The 19,355-nt window shown below is 47.0% G+C and overlaps 1 protein-coding gene across 3 annotated transcripts in view; it reads right to left on the bottom strand.

Annotated features, from left to right (window-relative positions):
* The window catches only part of LOC134352665 (uncharacterized), a 104,665-nt gene that overhangs the window by 19,535 nt on the left and 65,775 nt on the right, over positions 1-19,355 (bottom strand). For 2 of the 3 annotated variants that reach the window (XM_063060019.1, XM_063060020.1), the window contains exons 8-10: positions 10,007-10,112; positions 7,939-8,024; positions 496-664 (exon numbers count right to left, since the gene is read on the bottom strand). In XM_063060019.1, the coding sequence (XP_062916089.1) occupies positions 496-664; positions 7,939-8,024; positions 10,007-10,112 (361 nt within the window). The remainder of the gene's footprint in view (positions 1-495; positions 665-7,938; positions 8,025-10,006; positions 10,113-19,355) is intronic. The other variant, XM_063060021.1, reaches the window with a different exon arrangement.

The raw sequence follows: 19,355 nt of genomic DNA, 5'->3' as shown, positions 1-19,355 counted from the left end.
TTATATCTTTAGTTTCTAATAGTTTGCTGCGTTTCTCTCGCTTTCCCGTGCTGTGTCAGCCACGTCTCGTTCATAGCTTCCCCCAAGTTCTCTTTTTTTAAACCGTATTTTCATCCCTCCACAGGTGGAGCTTTCCAACATTACATCTTTGGGTTTAATTAACCTGGGTTACAAATTGGTTTATTGGTCATTATAGAATGGCTCTTCACTCACGTTAGGAAATTTGTTTTTTTTTGCGGCAGAATTACAGTGCAATACATAAAATTACAACAGTACTGTATAAAAGTTTTAGGTATCTTCGGTATACATAAGCATATAAAACGTTTGCACAGCACTGTACAGTTTTTAACTTCAACCTGAATTACAATTCGGAAACCCTTCACTGACTGTAAAGAACATTGGGCTCATAAAGATATATTATTTACATGTACTTAAAGATCGATCTCTGTCGTGTTGGATTTCTGCCTAAACAACGTGAGGGCTGTTGGTACTTGCCTCTGCCTCCGGTAACTCGTTGCCTTGCTATTTCCCATCCTGGTCACTGAAGCGATAAATGGAGCTCTCCTGCCCCCTGCTGACAGGACGTCTCGCTCTGTCCAGGTTTTCAGGAACGCAGAAGGACTCTGAGATGCTACAGGGAACAGATTCTCAACTTGGCCGAGGTCTGCAAAAAAAAAGAATAACCCACACATCCCAAGGAGATAATTTCTCAAGCATAAGACTAGCATTCACCTACCTGGTCAGAATGGAGAAGCTAGGTTTAGATTGAGGGGTGGCAACGAGGAGGCTTACAGGAGTGACTTAGATTGGTTGGTCGGGTGGAATTGCAAGAGCAACATTGCACTCAACATCAGTAAGACCAAGGAATTGATTGCAGACTTCAGGAGGGGGAAGTTGGGAGAACAAACACCAGTCTTCATTAACATGAAAATGTCTACAAGTCCCCTTCTGATTCTTGTGTAAGTGGATTTGGTTGGCGGATTGATGTTTTTCTTTTATGGAAGCTTGTATGGCGTATAGGTCTGGGGTTGTACTCCCAATGTTTTTTTTTTCGTTTTTTTTTGGTTAGTAGGGGTTTTTTTTTGTTTCAGTTAGTAGGAGTTCTTTTTTCCTTCTTTCTTTTTTCCAAAAAAAATTATAGTTTTAACATTTTGTTTTTTTCTTATTATTATTGATATATTGTTTAGCTTGGTTAATCAGTTTTTTTTTAGATTATGAGGACACGCAGTCCTCTTTTATTGTCATTTAATAATGCATGCATTAATGATACAATATTTTTCCAGAATGATACCACAGAAACACATGACAAACCGACTGAAAAATTGACAAAACCCACATAATTATAACGTATAATTACAACAGTGCAAAGCAATACCTTAATTTGATAAGAACAGACCATGGCACGGTAAAAGTCTCAAAGTCTCTCGAAAGTCCCATCATCTCACGCAGACGGTGAACCTCCAGCGCCGCAAACTTGCCGATGCAGCATCCCGGAAACATCCGACCACAGTCCGATTCCGAGTCTGTCCGAAAACTTCAAGCCTCCGACCAGCCCTTCAACACCGAGCACCGGGCACCATCTCTGCCGAGCGCTTCAACCCCGGTCTCGGCAACAGGTAATAGGCAAAGCCGAGGATTTGGGGCCTTCCCCTCCGGAGATTCTCGATCGTACAGTAGCAGTGGCAGTGAAGCTGGCATTTCAGAAGTTTCTCCAGGTGTTCCTCCATGCTTCTCACGGCTGTCTCCACCAAATCAGGATTGTGCACGGCATCCTAGTTAACCCCTACGATATCAGTCGGAACGGCCACGCGCGCTGCGTCGCACCGCCATCTTCTCCTCCCTCCTTGATAGTTTAACTCTTATTGTACATATTGATATGTTGATTTGATTACTTTAATGTATTTTTTGATTTTCAATAATAATTAATAAAAAGATTTAAAAATTAAGAAGTAAGAAAATGTCTACAAATGCTGGAAATCCAAAGCAACACATACAAAATGCTGGAGGAACTCAGCAGGTCAGGCAGCATCTATGGAAATGAACAAACAGCGATGTTTTGGGCCGAGACCCTTCTTCAGGACTGAAATTGAAGGGGGAAGGCACCAGACTAAATAAAGGTGTGGGGAGGGGAAGGAGGCTAGCTGGAAGGTGATAGGTGAAGCCAGCTGGAATGGGAAAGTCAAGGGCTGGAGAAGAAGGAATCTGATAGGAGAGGAGAGTGGACAACAGGAGAAAGAGAAGGTAATAGGCAGGTGAGAAGAGGTAAAAGGCTAGAGTGGGGATTAGAATAGGAGGGCAGGGGGAGGAAAAAAATTTACCAGGAGAAATCGATGTCCATGCCATCAGGTTGGAGGCTATTCAGACGGAATATAAGGTGTTGCTCCTCCACCCTGAGGGTGGCCTCATCTTGGCACAAGAGCACAAGAGGAGACCACGGACGGACATGTCAGAACGGGAATGGAAATCAGAATTAAAATGTTCTGCCACTGGCAAGTTCCGCTTTAGGCTGATGGAGCAGAGGTGCTCGACGAAGCTGCCCCCCCCACCCCCCAATTTACGACAGGTCTCACCAATGTAGAGGAGGCTGCATCGGGCGCACCAGACACAGTAGACAGCCCCAGAAGGTTTCTCATTGAGAGGTCAGTGGTGGAAAGTGTGAGCAGCTTCAAGTTCCTGGCCGTCAACATCTCGGGGAATCTATCCTGGGACCACCATACTGATGCAGTCATGATGAAGGCACGCCAGCGACTAAACTCCATTCATAGTTCAAAAAGATCTGGATTGTCAGCAAAGACTAGCCGGTTTCTCCTGCTGTATGGTGGAGAGCATTCTGGCTGGTTGCATCACTGCCTGCTGTGGAGGTACCAATGCACAGGATCACAAGAGGCTTCATAGGACTGTAGACACCATTGGCTCCATCACGAGCACAAGCCTCCCCCTCATCGAGGAAACCTTCAGACGGTGGGGCCTCAAGAGGGTGGCATCAATAGTTAAGGATTTTCACCACTTGGGTCACGTCGTCTTCTTGTTAGTATCATCTGGGAGGAGGTACAGGAGCCTGAAGACACACACTCAAACATTTTAGGAACAGCCTCTTCCCTTCTACCATCAGATTTCTGCAAGGTCCATGAGCACTATTTATAGTGTATTATTGCACTATTAATTTACATATTTTTTTATTGTAGTAATTTGTTGTGTCTGTACTGTATTGCTGCCACAAAAAGTGTCCCGACTGATGTCAGTCGCAACGAACTTTATTCTGAAGTTTATGATGAGTTTCAGTAGGGGGCACCCCAGCAGCATAATGGCTAGTACCACACGATTACAGCTCAGGTTGCTATGGAATTTGCGCTGTTCTGTAAGGAGTGTCTGTACATCTTCCCCTTAGAATGTGTGGGTTTTCTCCAGGTCCTCCCAGTCTAAAGACGTACTGGGTAGGGTAATTGGCCATGGGAAATTGCCCTGTGACCAGCCTGGGGTTAGACTGCTGGGGCTCAAAGGGCTGGAGGGCCAACTCTGTGCTGTAGTACTAACGAGAGACAGAGACTCGGGGGGCGGGGGAGGGAGGGAGACACAGAGAGACAGGGAGGGGGACAGGTAGACAGAGAGAGAGGGGGAGGGGAGAGGAAGACACAGAGAAGGGGAGGAGAGAAGGGGAATGGGAGAAGGGGGACGGACGGGAGAAGGGGGGACGGGAGAAGGGGGGACGGGAGAAGGGGGGACGGGAGAAGGGATCATTTCTATTGGCGTATAATTTAAAGATCAGGAGGTGCAGATTTTTAATAATGGGGGAAGACGAGGTAATTACTATTTGCTGGCAATGTTCTTGAATTCACTGGCAGTGTGTGGGGAAGCAACAGGGTCTACCATTCTCGCACAATTAGATTGAGAGAAAATTATGTGCAGAGCTACAGGAGCCCAGCAGACTAGGGCTGATTAGACTGGCTCTACAAAGTCTAACAATGCACCAAATGGCCTCTTCTAGTCCACCAGACTTCACAATGACTGAGAGTCATAGAGAACAGACAGAAACAGGCCCTTCTGCCCATCTACTCTGTGCTGAACCATTATTCTGCCTAGTCCCATTGTCCTGCACCTCAATCATAGCCCTCCATACCTTTCAACCAAGGAGTTATCCAAATTTCTCTTAAATGTTGAAATCGAACCTGCTTCAACCACATCCATTGGCAGCTCGGTCCACACTCTCCCCACCCGCTAAATGAAGAAGATCCTCATGTTCTCTTTAAACATTTCACCTTTCACCCTTAACCCACGACCTCTAGTTCTAGTCTCACCCAACCTCAGTGAAAAAAGCCAGCTTGCATTTAGTCTGTTTATACCCCTCATTCCTCTTATGCCCCAAGCAATGAAGTCCTAACTTAGTTAACCTTTCTCTTCGTTGGTTAGGTGACGGTTTTCCTTGGATCTGCCTCCCTACTTGCCTTCAGGAGAGAGTATTTGATCAAGTGAACTTAAAATTTGCCAGCAGCCATGATAGGATTCGATCTCATATCTTGATTATGGCTTTGTAATTTAATCATTATACGACCATAATGGTGGTGGGGTGGAGATACGTCTCTACCAAAGGATGTGTGAGGCTCGTCTTCCCTCCGCTAGCCTGCGGGTCACCCCTGGCCAAGGTGTAGCACCCGCTTTGCCCCCTTGATCAGGGTCACGTGAAACCATGGGAGCAGCTGGTGCAGGTCACAAGTCCTGGTTATGCGGCCACTGACTCCGGGTAGACAATCACTGAAGAGTGTTGACAATGGCTGGGGTCACCATCTTGTAAAGACACTGCTCAGGAGACGACAATGGCAAACCACTTCTGTAGAAAAATTTGCCAAAGACAATCATGACCATGGAAACATCATAGTTGCCCATGTCATACGACACGGCATATAATGAACAAACTACCATAGCCCATAAAAAGTGTAATTCAGTTAAATTCCACAAATTTATCACCCTTGGCGTGGAAAAATTTGTGAAGTGTCTTACCCTGAATCCTAGCATTGTGATTCCCCTGTCACAGTTTGGGGGAGCATCTTCCTTCTATCCAGTTTTGTACAAGGTTGGCATGACACACTGCTGCTGTGCAAAACATTGGTTTTGCTGCAGCTGGACTGTTGTGTACATTTCTGGTCACCACACCGTAGGAAGGATGCGTGGCAATGGAGAGATGGCCGATGAGATCCACCAGGACATTGCCTGGAATGGAGAGGTGTGGTTACAGGGAGATACTGGATAGTCTAGATCAGGGGTTCTCAGACCCCCTTGATTCGTGGCATTGCTTGGGAGCCTCTGCTCCAGATTCTTCTCACTTGAACATCGGAAGGCAAGAGGTGGCTTTGCAGAGGTTTATAAAATGATGAGGGTCATATAAAAGACAGAGAGTCAGAGTCTTTGTCTTGAGGAGTGGAGCCTAGATTCAGAAGGTAGAAGGGACAAAAGTCTAAATGAGACCTGATGGGCAAATGTTTTTCTACATAGAGGGTGGCGAATACAAGAACATAAGAAATGGGAGCAGGAGTCGGTCATCCGGCCCATCGAACCGGCACTGCCATTCGTGGCTGATCTGGCCACGGACTCATCTCCACCTACCTGCCTTTCCCCCCATAACCCTTAATTCCCCTACGATGCAAAAATCTATCCAACCCTGTTTCAAATATATTTACTGAGGTAGCCTCCACTGCTTCATTGGGCAGAGAATTCCACAGACTCACCACCTCTGGGAAAAGCAGTTCCTCCTCATCTCCGTCCGAAATCTAATCCCCCGAATCTTGAGGCTATGACCCCTCAAGATTCTATATTGTTCTATATTTAGAACGAGCTGTCCGAGGAGGTGATGGAGGCAGATTAAGTTACGATGTTTAAAAGGCATTTGGACAGGCGACTTCTCCATCGGGATTGGAAAGGAAGCGAAGGGGCTCGGCCTGAACCGCCGCCTGTATAATCTTTTCCATGGCTGTCGCCTGGCCTGCAGATTTCCTCCGGGGGTGGAGGGAGCAGAGAGAGAGGTGGGGAGGGGGGAGAGAGGTGGGGGAGATGGGGGGGAGAGGGGGGAGGAGGGGAGGAGGGAGTGGGGGGGAGAGGGGGGAGAGGGGGGAGGGGGGAGAGGGGGAGAGGGGGGGAGAGGGAAGGGGAAGGGGGAAGGGGGAAGGGGGAAGGGGGAAGGGGGGAAGGGGGGAAGGGGGGAAGGGGGGAAGGGGGGAAGGGGGGAGGGGGGAAGGGGGGAAGGGGGGAAGGGGGGAAGGGGGGAAGGGGGAGAAGGGGAGAAGGGGAGAAGGGGGAGAAGGGGGGAGAAGGGGGAGAAGGGGGGAGAAGGGGGGAGAAGGGGGGAGAAGGGGGGAGAAGGGGGGAGAAGGGAGTGGGGGGAGAGTGAGGTGTGTGTGTGTGTGTGTGTGTGTGTGTGTGGAATTTGGACAGGTACTTGAGAGAGATGTATAAGACGATGAAAGACATCGATTGTGTGGATAGTCAGAGGCTTTATCCCAGGGCTGAAATGGCCAACGCGACAGGGCAGTTTTAAGGTGCTGGGAAGCAGGTACAGAGGAGATGTCAGGGGTAAGTTTTTTTATGCAGAGAGTGGTGAGTGTGTGGAATGGGCTGCTGGTGACAGTGGTGGAGGCGGAAACAATAGGTTCTTTTACGAGACTCCTGGACAGGTACATGGAGCTTAGAAAAACAGAGGGCTATGGGTAACCCTAGGTAATTTCTAAAGTACATGTTCGGCACAGCATTGTGGGCCGAAGGGCCTGTATTGTGCTGTAGGTTTTCTATGTTCTAGAAAAGTTGTGGAGGGAAAAGGTACTAAAGTGTGAAAATGGGATGAGTGCCAACAGACAACACTACAAGATAAGCTGAAGAATCACATGCTGTATATTTCTATAAACTCGCACCTTAAAGGAGGGGCTGAGAAGTGACCACACCACCACCAAGATCAGCCTTCACTTTGTCCCTCCGTTTTCCCCACCTTTCACAGACCCCACCTCGCCCCCTCTGCTCGCCTTCCGTTGGTGATTCCACAGCTGCCGTCTGCTGGCTGGGTTTTTCCAAGGACCCACGACTTCCTCCTCACAGACAACAACCTTACAGCTCCGCTTCGATGACAAGCCTGTCCCTTTCCCGCCAGCTGTCCCATCAGCCCGACCTCTCCCCGCCTCCATCAGTCACCAAGGTATTTCACAGAAAATAAATAGGTATCCGTTAGTCTCATGAGACCATGGATTTGCACCTTGGAAGGTTTCCAGGGAGCCTGGAAGGTTTCCAGGGAGCAAGGTTTTATAGAAGACCAGCAGTTGCCCATGCTGCAAGTCTCCCCTCTCCACGACACCGATGTTGTCCAAGGGAGGGGCACTAGGGCCTATACAGCTTGGCACCGGTGTCGTCGCAGAGCAATGTGTGATTAAGTACCTTGCTCAAGGACACAACACGCTGCCTCAGCCAAGGCTCGAACTAGCGACCTTCAAATCACCAGACCGACACCTTAACCACTTGGCCACGTGCCAACACTGAAGATGTTTCACAGAAGATACTGGACTTTGTTGGGGATTGAGACCGAGATCCAGGGGAGGCATTGTCTCGTCTCTTACCGAGGACAGCCTGGTCTTCCCACCACCTCCCTGTCCAGACCAGCACCAAGGTCTCAACTAACCCCCTTTGCCCCCTCTAAGATCCCGGTGGACTCCCCCCATGGCTTGTCTTCCCCTACACCTCCCCCGTTCCACCCACAAATTTTTCTTGGACTCTCCTCCAATGCCTCTTCATGACTTGCTGGCTCCTTGCCCAGTCAATCCTCGCATCTCCCTCCCCTGCGGGAACTTCTCCCACCTCCGTTCAAGACTGCCCCACACCGGACGTCTCCTAGGTCTTGTGTTTAACCATCAGTTACGACTAGCAGCCACCGCGATCTCACAGTAGGTATTCCAAAAGGCCACGGACCTGCACGGGTGAAGTCTGTCGATCCTGGACTTCCATCATCCACACAGGATTCAGGTTTAGCCTCCTCTGAATCGGACAGTGATCTCCTGCGGGGAGTAGGGAAAGGGATGATTACTGACTGGCTAAATTGGAAACCAGCAAAAGCCCCATCAAATCTACTCTGATACTAAACAAAATGGTTGCTGAGCAATACACAGCGGGCCAGACAGCATCCGTGGAAACGTCGACCGTTAACTTTTTTCCACAGATGCCGCCTGGCTTTCTGAGTTCCTCTAGCACTTTGTGTGTGTTGCTTTGCATTTCCAGCACCTCTTGTTTGTAAAATGTTGCTGATCCTTGTATCCAGATACAAATGGATTATTTAGCTCTCTGATTCAAAGAAAAAGTAAAAAGAGGAACCCAGCTAGTGTTTGTGTGATTGGCAAAATTCTATCTTAAGCCACTTGTAATACAACATTTTAGAAAACCTTGATAATAATCAAGATGAATCAGCCTGGAATTTATGAATGGAACTTGGACTTGACGGTAATCTCAGGGTGAGGAAGGTGGATAAAGGGGAAGTAGCTGATGTTGTGTATTCGGATTCCCAGCAGGTCTTCAATCAGCCTTGTATAGACAGCTAGTGTACAAGGTCAATGGGAAGTATCTAATCTATCAGCATGAACAGGGAGAGGGTGAGCAAAAGGTTCTGAGGGAAAAAGGGTGGGGAGGTTACTTGTTGGATTCAACATGGTTTTTGCTTGGACTGAAGGTGTTGTGGGAGCAGGTTGGGTGGATACTCACTGTAGTTCACAACATTGAGGTGATCTTATTGAAATATGGACTCCAAGACCCTCAACAGGATGGAATAAATTTAAGTCCGAGTATGACAGGCAGATCTTTAAACTGCAGCAGACTCGAGGACTGTGGAGAAGAGGAAAGTGGAGTGGAGGCCAAGGTCAGATCAGTCACGATCTTTCTGAAAAGCAGGTACAGCACAGGCTCAACGGGCCGAGTGGCCTCCTCCCTCTCGTCCTTCACCTTCAGATCCTTTGATGTCCGTAAGTTTGTTACCAGCTTGTTGAAAGAGTCCAGAGAACATTTACAAGGATGTTGCCGGGTCTGGAGGACCCAAGGAAAGACTGAATAGGGCAGGACGGTATTCTTTAGAATGTAGAAGATTGAGGGGAGAATTCATAGAGGTGTACAAAATTATGAGGGGTACAGAAAGGGTAAATGCAAGCAGGTTTTTACCCCCTCTGAGGTTGGGTGGGACTACAACCAGAGGTTGTGGGTTAAGGGTGAAAGGTGAAAAGTTGAAGGGGAACACGAGGGGAAACTTCGTCACTCAGAAGGTGGTGACAGTGTGGAACGAGCTGCTGGCACAAGTGGTCCATGCAAGCTCGATTTCAACATTTAAGAGAAGAAATCGAGTTGCATGGACTTGTGCTGGCAGCTCATTCCATGCCCTCACCACCTTCTGAGTGAAGAAGTTTCCCCTCGTGTTCCTCTTATAGGTACATGGATGGTAGGGATATGGAGGGCTATGGCCTGGTTGCAGGCCATCGGGAGCAGGTAGTTGAACGGTTTCGGCATGGACTAGATGGGCCAAAGGGCCTGTTTCTGTGCTGTACTTCTCTATGACTCTAAGCTTGAATTCTCCCCAGTGGCTGACTGTGTTGAGAACTGCAAAAATCTCACACAATCATTGTGATCTTAAAAGACCAACCTCCCATCCTGAGAAGCTGCAACCCTGTCCCCTCTGCTCAATTCCCAACGCTACGGGAAGGGAAAACACCCTCCCAATGGAAGCAGCACTGTCATCTGAACAATGGCAGTATCTCAGTGCGAACTAGTAACAGGAACAGCAAAATAATTCCAAGTGGAATCTCTACACTTAACTCAGCTGCGTTTATAGCTGCATTCAGGCTCCAGTGCTGTTACGTTCAGGAGAAATCACACAGGCTCTGGTGTAGTGCAAGCATGAGTGATAGGTTTATATTTAGATAGGAATGGGCTTTTCGTTTTAGAATCATTAAACTTAAACTAAAGCAAAAAGTGCACAGGCTGCAGTTGTTCGCCCGGGTACCTCTTCTTCGGTGAGATGCCTGGAATCCGGGCCGAATCGTCAGCTGCCTTCCTCTTGGCTGTGAGCGAAGACCCGACCGCAGGACTTGGTCCTTGCCGACGACTAACTAAAGGGAGGAAAAGAAAGCACGGCACTGCACATCATAAAGCCTCAAAATTATCAACTGAGCAGTTGTTTCCTTAAACAGGGGTTCTTCTTTCTAAATGACAACCCTTCCGTCTCCGTTCTATCTCAAGACATTAAGCTGTCTAAAGCTCAAGGCAAACTTTGACCTTGGAACTGGAATTGGAGTTTGTTTGCTGTTGTCATGTGTAACCAAGGGTCAGGAAAAAGCTCATCTTACACCACAGATCCATGAAAGTTGCCTCACAGGTGGATAGGGTAGTTCAGAAAGCTTATGGAGTGTTAGCTTTCGTAAGTCGAGGGATAGAGTTTAAGAGTCGCGATGTAATGATGCAGCTCTATAAAACTCTGGTTAGGCCACACTTGGAGTACTGTGTCCAGATCTGGTCGCCTCACTATAGGAAGGATGTGGAGGCATTGGAAAGGGTACAGAGGAGATTTACCAGGATGCTGCCTGGTTTAGAGAGTATGCATTATGATCAGAGATTAAGGGAGCTAGGGCTTTACTCTTTGGAGAGAAGGAGGATGAGAGGAGACATGATAGAGGTGTACAAGATAATAAGAGGAATAGCTAGAGTGGACAGCCAGCGCCTCTTCCCCAGGGCACCACTGCTCAATACAAGAGGATCTGGGTTTAAGGTAAGGGGTGGGAAGTTCAAGGGGGATATTAGAGGAAGGTTTTTCACTCAGAGAGTGGTTGGTGTGTGGAATGCACTGCCTGAGTCAGTGGTGGAGGAAGATACACTAGTGAAATTTAAGAGACTACGGGACAGGTATATGGAGGGATTTAAGGTGGGGGTTCATATGGGAGGCAGGGTTTAAGGGTCGGCACAACATTGTGGGCCAAAGGGCCTGTACTGTGCTGTACTGTTCTATGTGCCATTACATACTGTTCCTACGGATCAAATCATTACACAGAGCATTGAGGTAGGACAAGGGAAAATAATAACATTGCAGAATAAGGAGCCACGGTAGCGTAGCGGTTAGAGCAGCGCTGTTACATCTAGGGGTGTTCCAGAGTTCAGAGTTCAATTCTGGTGCTGTTCTGTAAGGAGCCTGTGTACCTCCTCCCTGTGGAATGCATGATTTCTCCTTGAGTGCTTTGGCTTCTTCCCACAGTCCAAAGATTACCGGGTAGGTTAATTAGCGATAATAAAAAAACTGTCCTGTGAGTAGGTCAGGGTTAATCGGGTTTGTCTGGGATTGCTGGGGTGGCATGGCTCAAAAGGGCAGGAAGTGACTATTCCTCACGGTATCAATAAGTAAAACAAATAAATAAAATGCAACAGCTACAGATAGAGCCAACATCATAGTCTTCATCTTCATCAACATCGTCTTCATCATAGTCATTGTCATCATTTTCATCTTCATCATCATCATTGTCTTCATCTTCATCATCATAGTCTTCATCTTCAACAACATCTTCATCATAGTCATTGTCATCATCATTTTCGTCTTCATCTTCATCATCGTCATTGTCTTCATTGTCATCATGTGCTGTGTCATATGGTGTGGGTAATCATGATCTTTAATCTGAGAGGTACGAATAAGCTCTTCAAACTTTTGCCTGCCCACCCCCTGATGCAACTCATGAATGTCATACACTGTCGACTGCAACTTTTTCTTCCAGGAGTTTTTCCCGTCACTGCAAGACGTTCGAGCTTCTCTTTCCTCAGCACACGTCCCAGAAATTCCAGCCGCTGTCTCCCGATTGCTTTTTTTAGGAATCGGGAAAGAGATGCAGTGGTACAGTGCAGGGGAATAGTAAGGTGCAGGATCATAGCAAGGTAGGTCATGAAGTCAAGAACCCTGCTAATTGTACTAAGAAACTATATAATAGTTTTATTACAACAGGGGTAGAAGCTGTGCTCGAGCTTGGTAGTTTGCACTTTCAGACTTTTGTATCTTCTTACCAAAGGAATAGGGGAGAAGAGAAAATGTCCAGGCTGGCTGGGTCTTTGATGATGCTGGTTGCTTTACCGAGGCAGCGAGAAGTGTTGACTGAGGACATGGAGGGGAAGCTGATTTCCAAGATGTGCTGAGCTGTGACCACAACTCTGCAGCTTCTTGCGGTCAGATGCAGAGGAGTTATCTTACCAAATTGTATTGCAGCCAGACAGAATGTTTTCTACGGTGCATCGATAACAATTAGCCACAGTTAGCAGGAACACGCACATTTTTTTCCTTTTTTTAGCCTCCTGAGGAAGAACAGCTATTGGGTGAGCTTTCTTGGCAGTGGCATCTACGTTGTTGGACCAGGACAAACTGTTGGTGATGTTCACCCTTGGAAGCGTAACTGACAATGAAGCCTGTCTAGATCTGAATGGCAGAGGCTGACCGGGATATCTGTTGGTCCTGTCAATAGAGCTGAACAGCAGAGACTGACTGGGGTATCTGTTGGCCCTGTCTATAGATCTGAATGGCAGAAGCTGACTGGGATATCTATTGGTCCTGTATAGATCTGACTTGCAGAGGCTGACTGGGATATCTATTGGTCCTGTCTAGATCTGAATGGCAGAGGCTGACCGGGGTATCTGTTGGCCCCATCTAGATCTGAACAGCAGAGGCTGACTGGGGTATCTATTGGTCCTGTATAGATCTGAATGGCAGAGGATGACTGAGGTATCTATTGGTCCTGTCTATAGATCTGAATTGCAGACTGGGATATGAATTGGTCCTGTCTAGATTTGAATGGCAGAGGCTGACTGGGGTATCTGTGGGTCCTGTATAGATCTGAACAGCAGAGGCTGACTGGGGTATCTGTGGGTCCTGTCTAGATCTGAACAGCAGAGACTGACAGGGGTATCTGTTGGCCCTGTCTATAGATCTGAATGGCAGAAGCTGACTGGGATATGAATTGGTCCTGTCTAGATCTGAATGGCAGAGGCTGACCGGGGTATCTGTTGGCCCCATCTACATCTGACTTGCAGAGGCTGACTGGGATATCTATTGGTCCTGTATAGATCTGACTTGCAGAGGCTGACTGGGATATCTATTGGTCCTGTCTAGATCTGAACAGCAGAGGCTGACTGAGGTATCTGTCTATAGATCTGAATGTCAGAGGCTGACTGGGATATGAATTGGTCCTGTCTAGATCTGAACAGCAGAGGCTGACTGAGGTATCTGTCTATAGATCTGAATGTCAGAGGCTGACTGGGGTATCTATTGGTCCTGTCTAGATCTGAACAGCAGAGGCTGACTGAGGTATCTGTCTATAGATCTGAATGTCAGAGGCTGACTGGGGTATCTATTGGTCCTGTCTAGATCTGAACAGCAGAGGCTGACTGAGGTATCTGTCTATAGATCTGAATGTCAGAGGTAAACGTTGACTGCTACCTGACTGACTGAAGTAAGCAGGTAGCAGAAACTCCGCGGCAAAAGAGTTGGGCCCACGGATCTCTGACATAAAATAATAGGCAGGATCAGAGGACAGAGGAGGAGACATTTGGTTTACCCGTCTGCTTGAAGGGGTGTTGGAAGCAAATTCAACAGCAACTCTGCAAAGAGAATTGAATAAACCCAAAGGGAAAGTCTGCAGAGAAGAGTTAAGGTTAGGAGCACCTCCTTCAAACTGCTTGCAAAGGCACAATGGGGCCAAATAGCCTCAGCCCAACACTCTAATGTTCTCTGAGCAGTTGATTCTCTAATCTCCAGAGACAACAGCCAGGAGCACTTGACTCTGATTCACCCTAAAGACAAGATGACTGTCCACACACCTGAAATTGGGACAGTTCACCCCTCCTTCCATTTGCATCTCGGACGTGGTTCAGCACAGCACAGGAACAGGCCCTGCCCTCTCTTCAGGCCACAATATCTGTGCCAGCCGTGAACGTGAGCCAATCTGCGTCGCTTCCTCCATTCTCCGCTGCAGTGAGGCAGAGGCCCCGGCCTGTCCCGGGTTTTGTGCCCGCAGGCTCCGCGACATTTTGCTCCGTTGAGTGGTGACCTGAGGCTGAGGCTGCGGGCCTACTCCAGCCTTCGTGTCAATGGACTCACTTTCATTCCAAATGCTGTTGCTTGCTTTTACTATTTGCACGATCTGTGTGTCTTTTTCTCACCCCTTCCCTCTGCACATTGGGTGTTTGATGGTCTTTTTTTAAAAATTATTTTGGGCAATAATATTTCAGAATTAGTAAAGCAACTGACCAGTAGTTACTGTCACACTAGAAATCTTCATTTCCATCCTTATCTTAGCTTGGTATACCAAGTGGCTCCAGTCCCCTGCTCTGCAAAGGGAAGCTGTGCTCTTCACAGACCTTTCTTGCTTGGGCTGATTGTACTCTCTCTGTAAGCCATCTTCGGCTGGACATGATCTGAAGCCGTGCCTTGCTGCAGGCCCCACCCGGCTATTTCCCCCGACAGTGCATTCAATGCACCTGCCACTCCATAAAACATCTGGTAAACCGTTTCTCCCCTTCTCAATTTATAGCTCTTCCCTCTGAGAAAGTGAACTTAGTTTGCAACAGAACCGCTTGTGCTGACTGGCTGCATCATAGTCTGGTATGGAAACACCAAAGCCCCAATAAGATTTTCCGTTTAAAAGGTCGTGGATTTGGCCCCATACGTCACAGGCAAAGCCCTCCCAACCATTGAGCACATCTACATGAAACGCTGTCGTAGGAAAGCAGCATCCATCATCCGAGATCTCCACCACCCAGGCCGTGCTCTCTTCTCGCTGCTGCCATCAAGTAGAAGGTGCAAGAGCCTCAGGTCTTAGACCACCAGGTTCAAGAACAGTTACTACCCCTCAATCATCAGGCTCTTGAATAAAAGGGGATAACTACACTCATTTGCCCATCCATTGAGATGTTCCCACAACTAACAATCTCACTTTAAGGGTTCTTTACCCTGCTATTTCATGTTCTTATCATTTAATTGCTATTTATTTATACTTGCATTTGCACAATCTGTTGTCTTCTGTCCTCTGGTTGGTCTTTCACAGATACTTTTGTACTATTCTGTAGATTTGCCAGGTATGCCCACAGGAAAATGAATCTCAGGGTTGTATATGTGCTTTGATAATAAAACCTACATTGATCTTTATAAAGTCAGACCGCAATGGCCCAAAAAGTTCACCCCAGTGCTCCTAAAACTGAGACATCCCACGGTATCAACATGTGATCTTAAAATCATAGCCTTGTTTTCAAATCAATGAGGAGGAGGAGAAGATGGCGGCGCAACGCAGCGCGCGCGGCCTCTCCAGTGATGAATATCTGTTATCTGTCAAGTAGGGTGCCGTGCACAATCCTGATTTGATGGAGACAGACGTGAGAGCATGGAGGAACATCTGGTGAAACTTCTGAAATGCCTGTTTCGCTGCCGCCGCCACTGTGCGATCCAAAATCTCCGGAGGGGAAGGCCTCGAATCCTTGGCTTTGCTTGTTGCTTGGCGGCCGGGGCGGGGTCGAAGCGCTCAGCAGAGATGGTGCTCGGTGTCGGAGGCTCGAAGTTTTCGGACGGACTCAGAGTCGGCTGTGGTTGGGGTGTTTCCAGGGTGCTGCATTGGCAAGTTTGCGGCACTGGAAGCTCATGGCAGGGAGAGTTTCTCCCTTCTACCATCTGCGTGAGATGTTGGGGCTATCGGGACTTTGAGACTTTTTTTTACCGTGCCCATGGTCTGCTCTTTATCAAATTACGGTATTGCTTTGCACTGTTGTAACTATATGTTACAATTATGTGGTTTTTGTCAGTTTTAGTCTTGGTCTGTCTTGTGTTTCTGTCATATTATACTGGAGGAACATTGCATCATTTTTTAATGCATGCATTTCTAAATGACAATAAAGGAGGACTGAGTGTCCCCATAATCTAAAAAAAAATCATTCCCCCTCTACACTAGTAATCCTTTCCAGCCTAAATATTCCCCAAGATTATGGAGGGTCTGATGCATGGTTTAGATCTGAAGTGTTGACGCATCTTTCCCCACCCCCCCCCCAATAGATGCTGTTCGACCTGCCAAGTTGCTCCCACAGTTTGCTCTTGCCAGCATCTACTGCCTCTTGCTTCCCTGAAATATTAGCTCCTCCAATTCAGGGATCCTGCACGTTCCTTCCTATCACCTGTTCTGCTCCATATCACTGAGTCTTCAGTTATTCGGGATTCCATTCCTACACCTTACCCTTCCTCAGGATGTACTGACGTTGGAGAGGATTTGAAGGAGATTCACGAAAATGATTCCGCGCTTGAAAGGCTCATCGCGAGGAGCCTTTGATGGCCCTGGGCTGTACTCACTAAGAATGAGGAGAGAATCTCATTGAAACCCATCGAATGTTGAAAGGGCTTGATAGAGTGGGTGTGGAGAGGAGGTTTCCTATGGTGGGGGAGTCTAAGGCCAGAGGGCACAGCCTCAGAATAGAGGGACGTCCATTGAGAACGGATATGAGGAGGAATTTCTTTAGCCAGAGAGCGGTGAATCTGCAGAATTCTTTGCCACAAACAGCTGTGGGGGGCCAAGTCATTGGGTATATTTAAAGCAGAGGTTGTCCCACTCCCTTGATCAAATGGCTCTTTGATCAAATGATTATGTCCTGTCCTCTTGTGAAATCCCATGGTTAAACATGTTCAAAAATCGCAAGTCATCATAGTCATTTTTCCCCTCCTCACTGCCTTGTATAATTGATATTCTGAATTTATAATGCTACTTACATTGCAAATACATGCTGGTACATACGGATTTATGTACATTATATTCCAACCTGCACTCTAAACTCTAATTTTATATACTTCTTCATTCTTTACAATTGTTGAATGGTTTTTTATTGCATGACACACTAACCCACCACAGCAAGTTCGTAATATGTGTAAAACCCTGATTCACGTCTTTCCTGGTTCGCTGTAGGAATTTCATTTAGCAGCTCTGTAAGAGCAGTTTGTTCTGCTTTCAGCCCACTTGGGTCATTGTTGAAGATAAGGGGTGATGTGGAATGTGTGCCATCCAATTAGCGGGAGATTTTTCTTGGTGAGGGACAATAAGGTTGGGCTTGGGGTTTTTGTTCGAGTGGAGATGAAGAGAGAAGTAGCTGGGGAGAACTGGTCATAGCGTGCGATCCGGTGGGAGACCTGCTTGTTCGAGATGGACTGTGAGCAACGTTCGGAAAGTTATGTGTGCTTTCATGTTGACTGAGGACCCAGCACGTGAGTGGCAGAGAAGTTCAACATGAACTCCAACTTGTGCACATTGGACTGTTTAATTAGAAGGGACCCTTTTCTTTTTGTTATTCTTTACTAACCCTTTATTTAAGATTCACAAATATAATTCCTTTAACCGTATGCAGTGTATTGTCTGTTATCTCGTGGCATTAATTTGTAATGGGTAGCCAATGACACAGCATCCACACAAATCGAGGTTTGGGGTGGGATCAAGCACACCTCAATCTCGTGAGTTTGGCGGGGCCAGAGGTCGTCTTCCCTAGACTTACGCAGCCAACGAAACCAAAGGTGGCTTCATATGTGTAAACGTACACACAGTGGCCACATTATTAGGTACCTCCTGTACTTAATAAAATAGTCACTGAGTGCAAGGTCTAGATCTTCTGTCGCTGTGGCCCCACTACTTCAAGGTTCGACATGTTGTGCATTCAGAGATGCTCTTCTGCACACCACTGTTGTAACGTGTTGTTATTTGAATTACTGTCACCCTCCTGTCAGCTTGAACCAGTCCAGCCATTCTCCTCTGACTTCTTTCATTAACAATGCAATTTTGCCCTCTGACCTGCTGCTCACCAGATTTTTTTTTGGTTTTTTTTTTGCACCATTCTCTCTAAACTCTAGAGACTGCTGTGTGCGAAAATCCCAGGTGATCAGCAGTTTCTGAGATACTCAAACCACCCCATCTGGTACCAACAATGTCACTTAGATCACATTTCTTCCCCATTCTGATGTTTAGTCTGAACAACAACTGAACCTCTTGAGCATGTCCACATGCTTTTATGCATTGAGTTGCTGCCACATGACTGATTAGATATCTGTATTAACGAGGTTTATAGGTGTATTTAATGAAGTGGCCACTGAATGTATCTGGTAAATTCATTCAGAAGGAATGGGAATAAAAGGATCCTTTTCTGGTTGGCTGCCAGTGACTAGTGGTGTTCTGCGGACGGCGGTGTTGGGACCACTTCTTTTTATGCTGTATATCAATAACTTAGATGATGAAGTAGATGGATTTGATGCCAAGCTTGCAGATGATACGAAGATTGATGGAGGGGCAGGTAGTGTTGAGGAAACAGGTAGGCTGCAGAAGGACTTAGACAGATTAGGAGAATGGGCAAGAAAAGTGGCAAATGAAATACGATGTTGGAAAATGCATGGTCATGCACTTTGGTAGTAGAAATAAATGTGTAGACTTTTTTCTAAACTAACAGAAAATCCAAAAATCTGAGATGCAAAGGAACTTGGGAGTCCTTGTGCAGAACGACCCAAAGGTTAACTAGCAGACTGAGTTGGTGGTGAGGAAGGCAAATGCAATGTTAGCATTCATTTCAAGAGGTCTAGAATACAAGAGCAGGGATGTGATGCTGAGGCTTTATAAGGCACTGGTGAGGCCTCACCTTGAGTATTGTGAACAGTTTGGGGCTTATTTTAGAAAAGATGTGTTGCCATTGGAGGGGGTTCAGAGGAGGTTCACAAGGATGATTCCAGGAATGAAAGGGTTACCATATGAGGAATGTTTGATGGCTCCAGGTCTGTACTTGCTAGAATTTAAAAGGATGAGGGAGGAATCTCATTGAAATGTTTTGAATATTGAAAGGCCGAGACACAGATGTGGAAAGGATGTTTCCCATGATGGGGGAGTCTAGGACAAGAGGGCACAGGCTCAGGATAGAGGGGCGCCCTTTCGAAACAGAGATGCAGGGAAATTTCTTTAGCCAGAGGGTTGGTGAATCTGTGGAGTTTGTTACCACAGGCAGCTGTGGAGGCCAGATCATTGGGTGTATTTAAGGTAGAGCTTGATAAGTTCTTGATTGGACGTGGCATCAAAAAGTTTCAGGGAGAGGGCCGGGCAGTGGGGCTGAGGAGGGGAGAAAAGGATCAGCCATGATTGAATGGCAAAGCAGACTCGATGGGCCAAATGGCCTAATTCTGCTCCTATGTCTTATGGAATAAAGTTGATCCTTGATATTCTGTATACTGATTGTCTGAATCTATGTATCTGTGTACTATTACAGTACATGGAAGTTGTTCATTACTCCTGTACTGTAACCATGCACTTGACAACAATCTCAACATGACC

The sequence above is a fragment of the Mobula hypostoma genome, chromosome 10 (assembly GCF_963921235.1).
Source record: "Mobula hypostoma chromosome 10, sMobHyp1.1, whole genome shotgun sequence".
NCBI classification, from domain to species: Eukaryota; Metazoa; Chordata; class Chondrichthyes; order Myliobatiformes; family Myliobatidae; genus Mobula; species Mobula hypostoma.
This window is presented reverse-complemented; position numbering and strand designations above follow the sequence as displayed.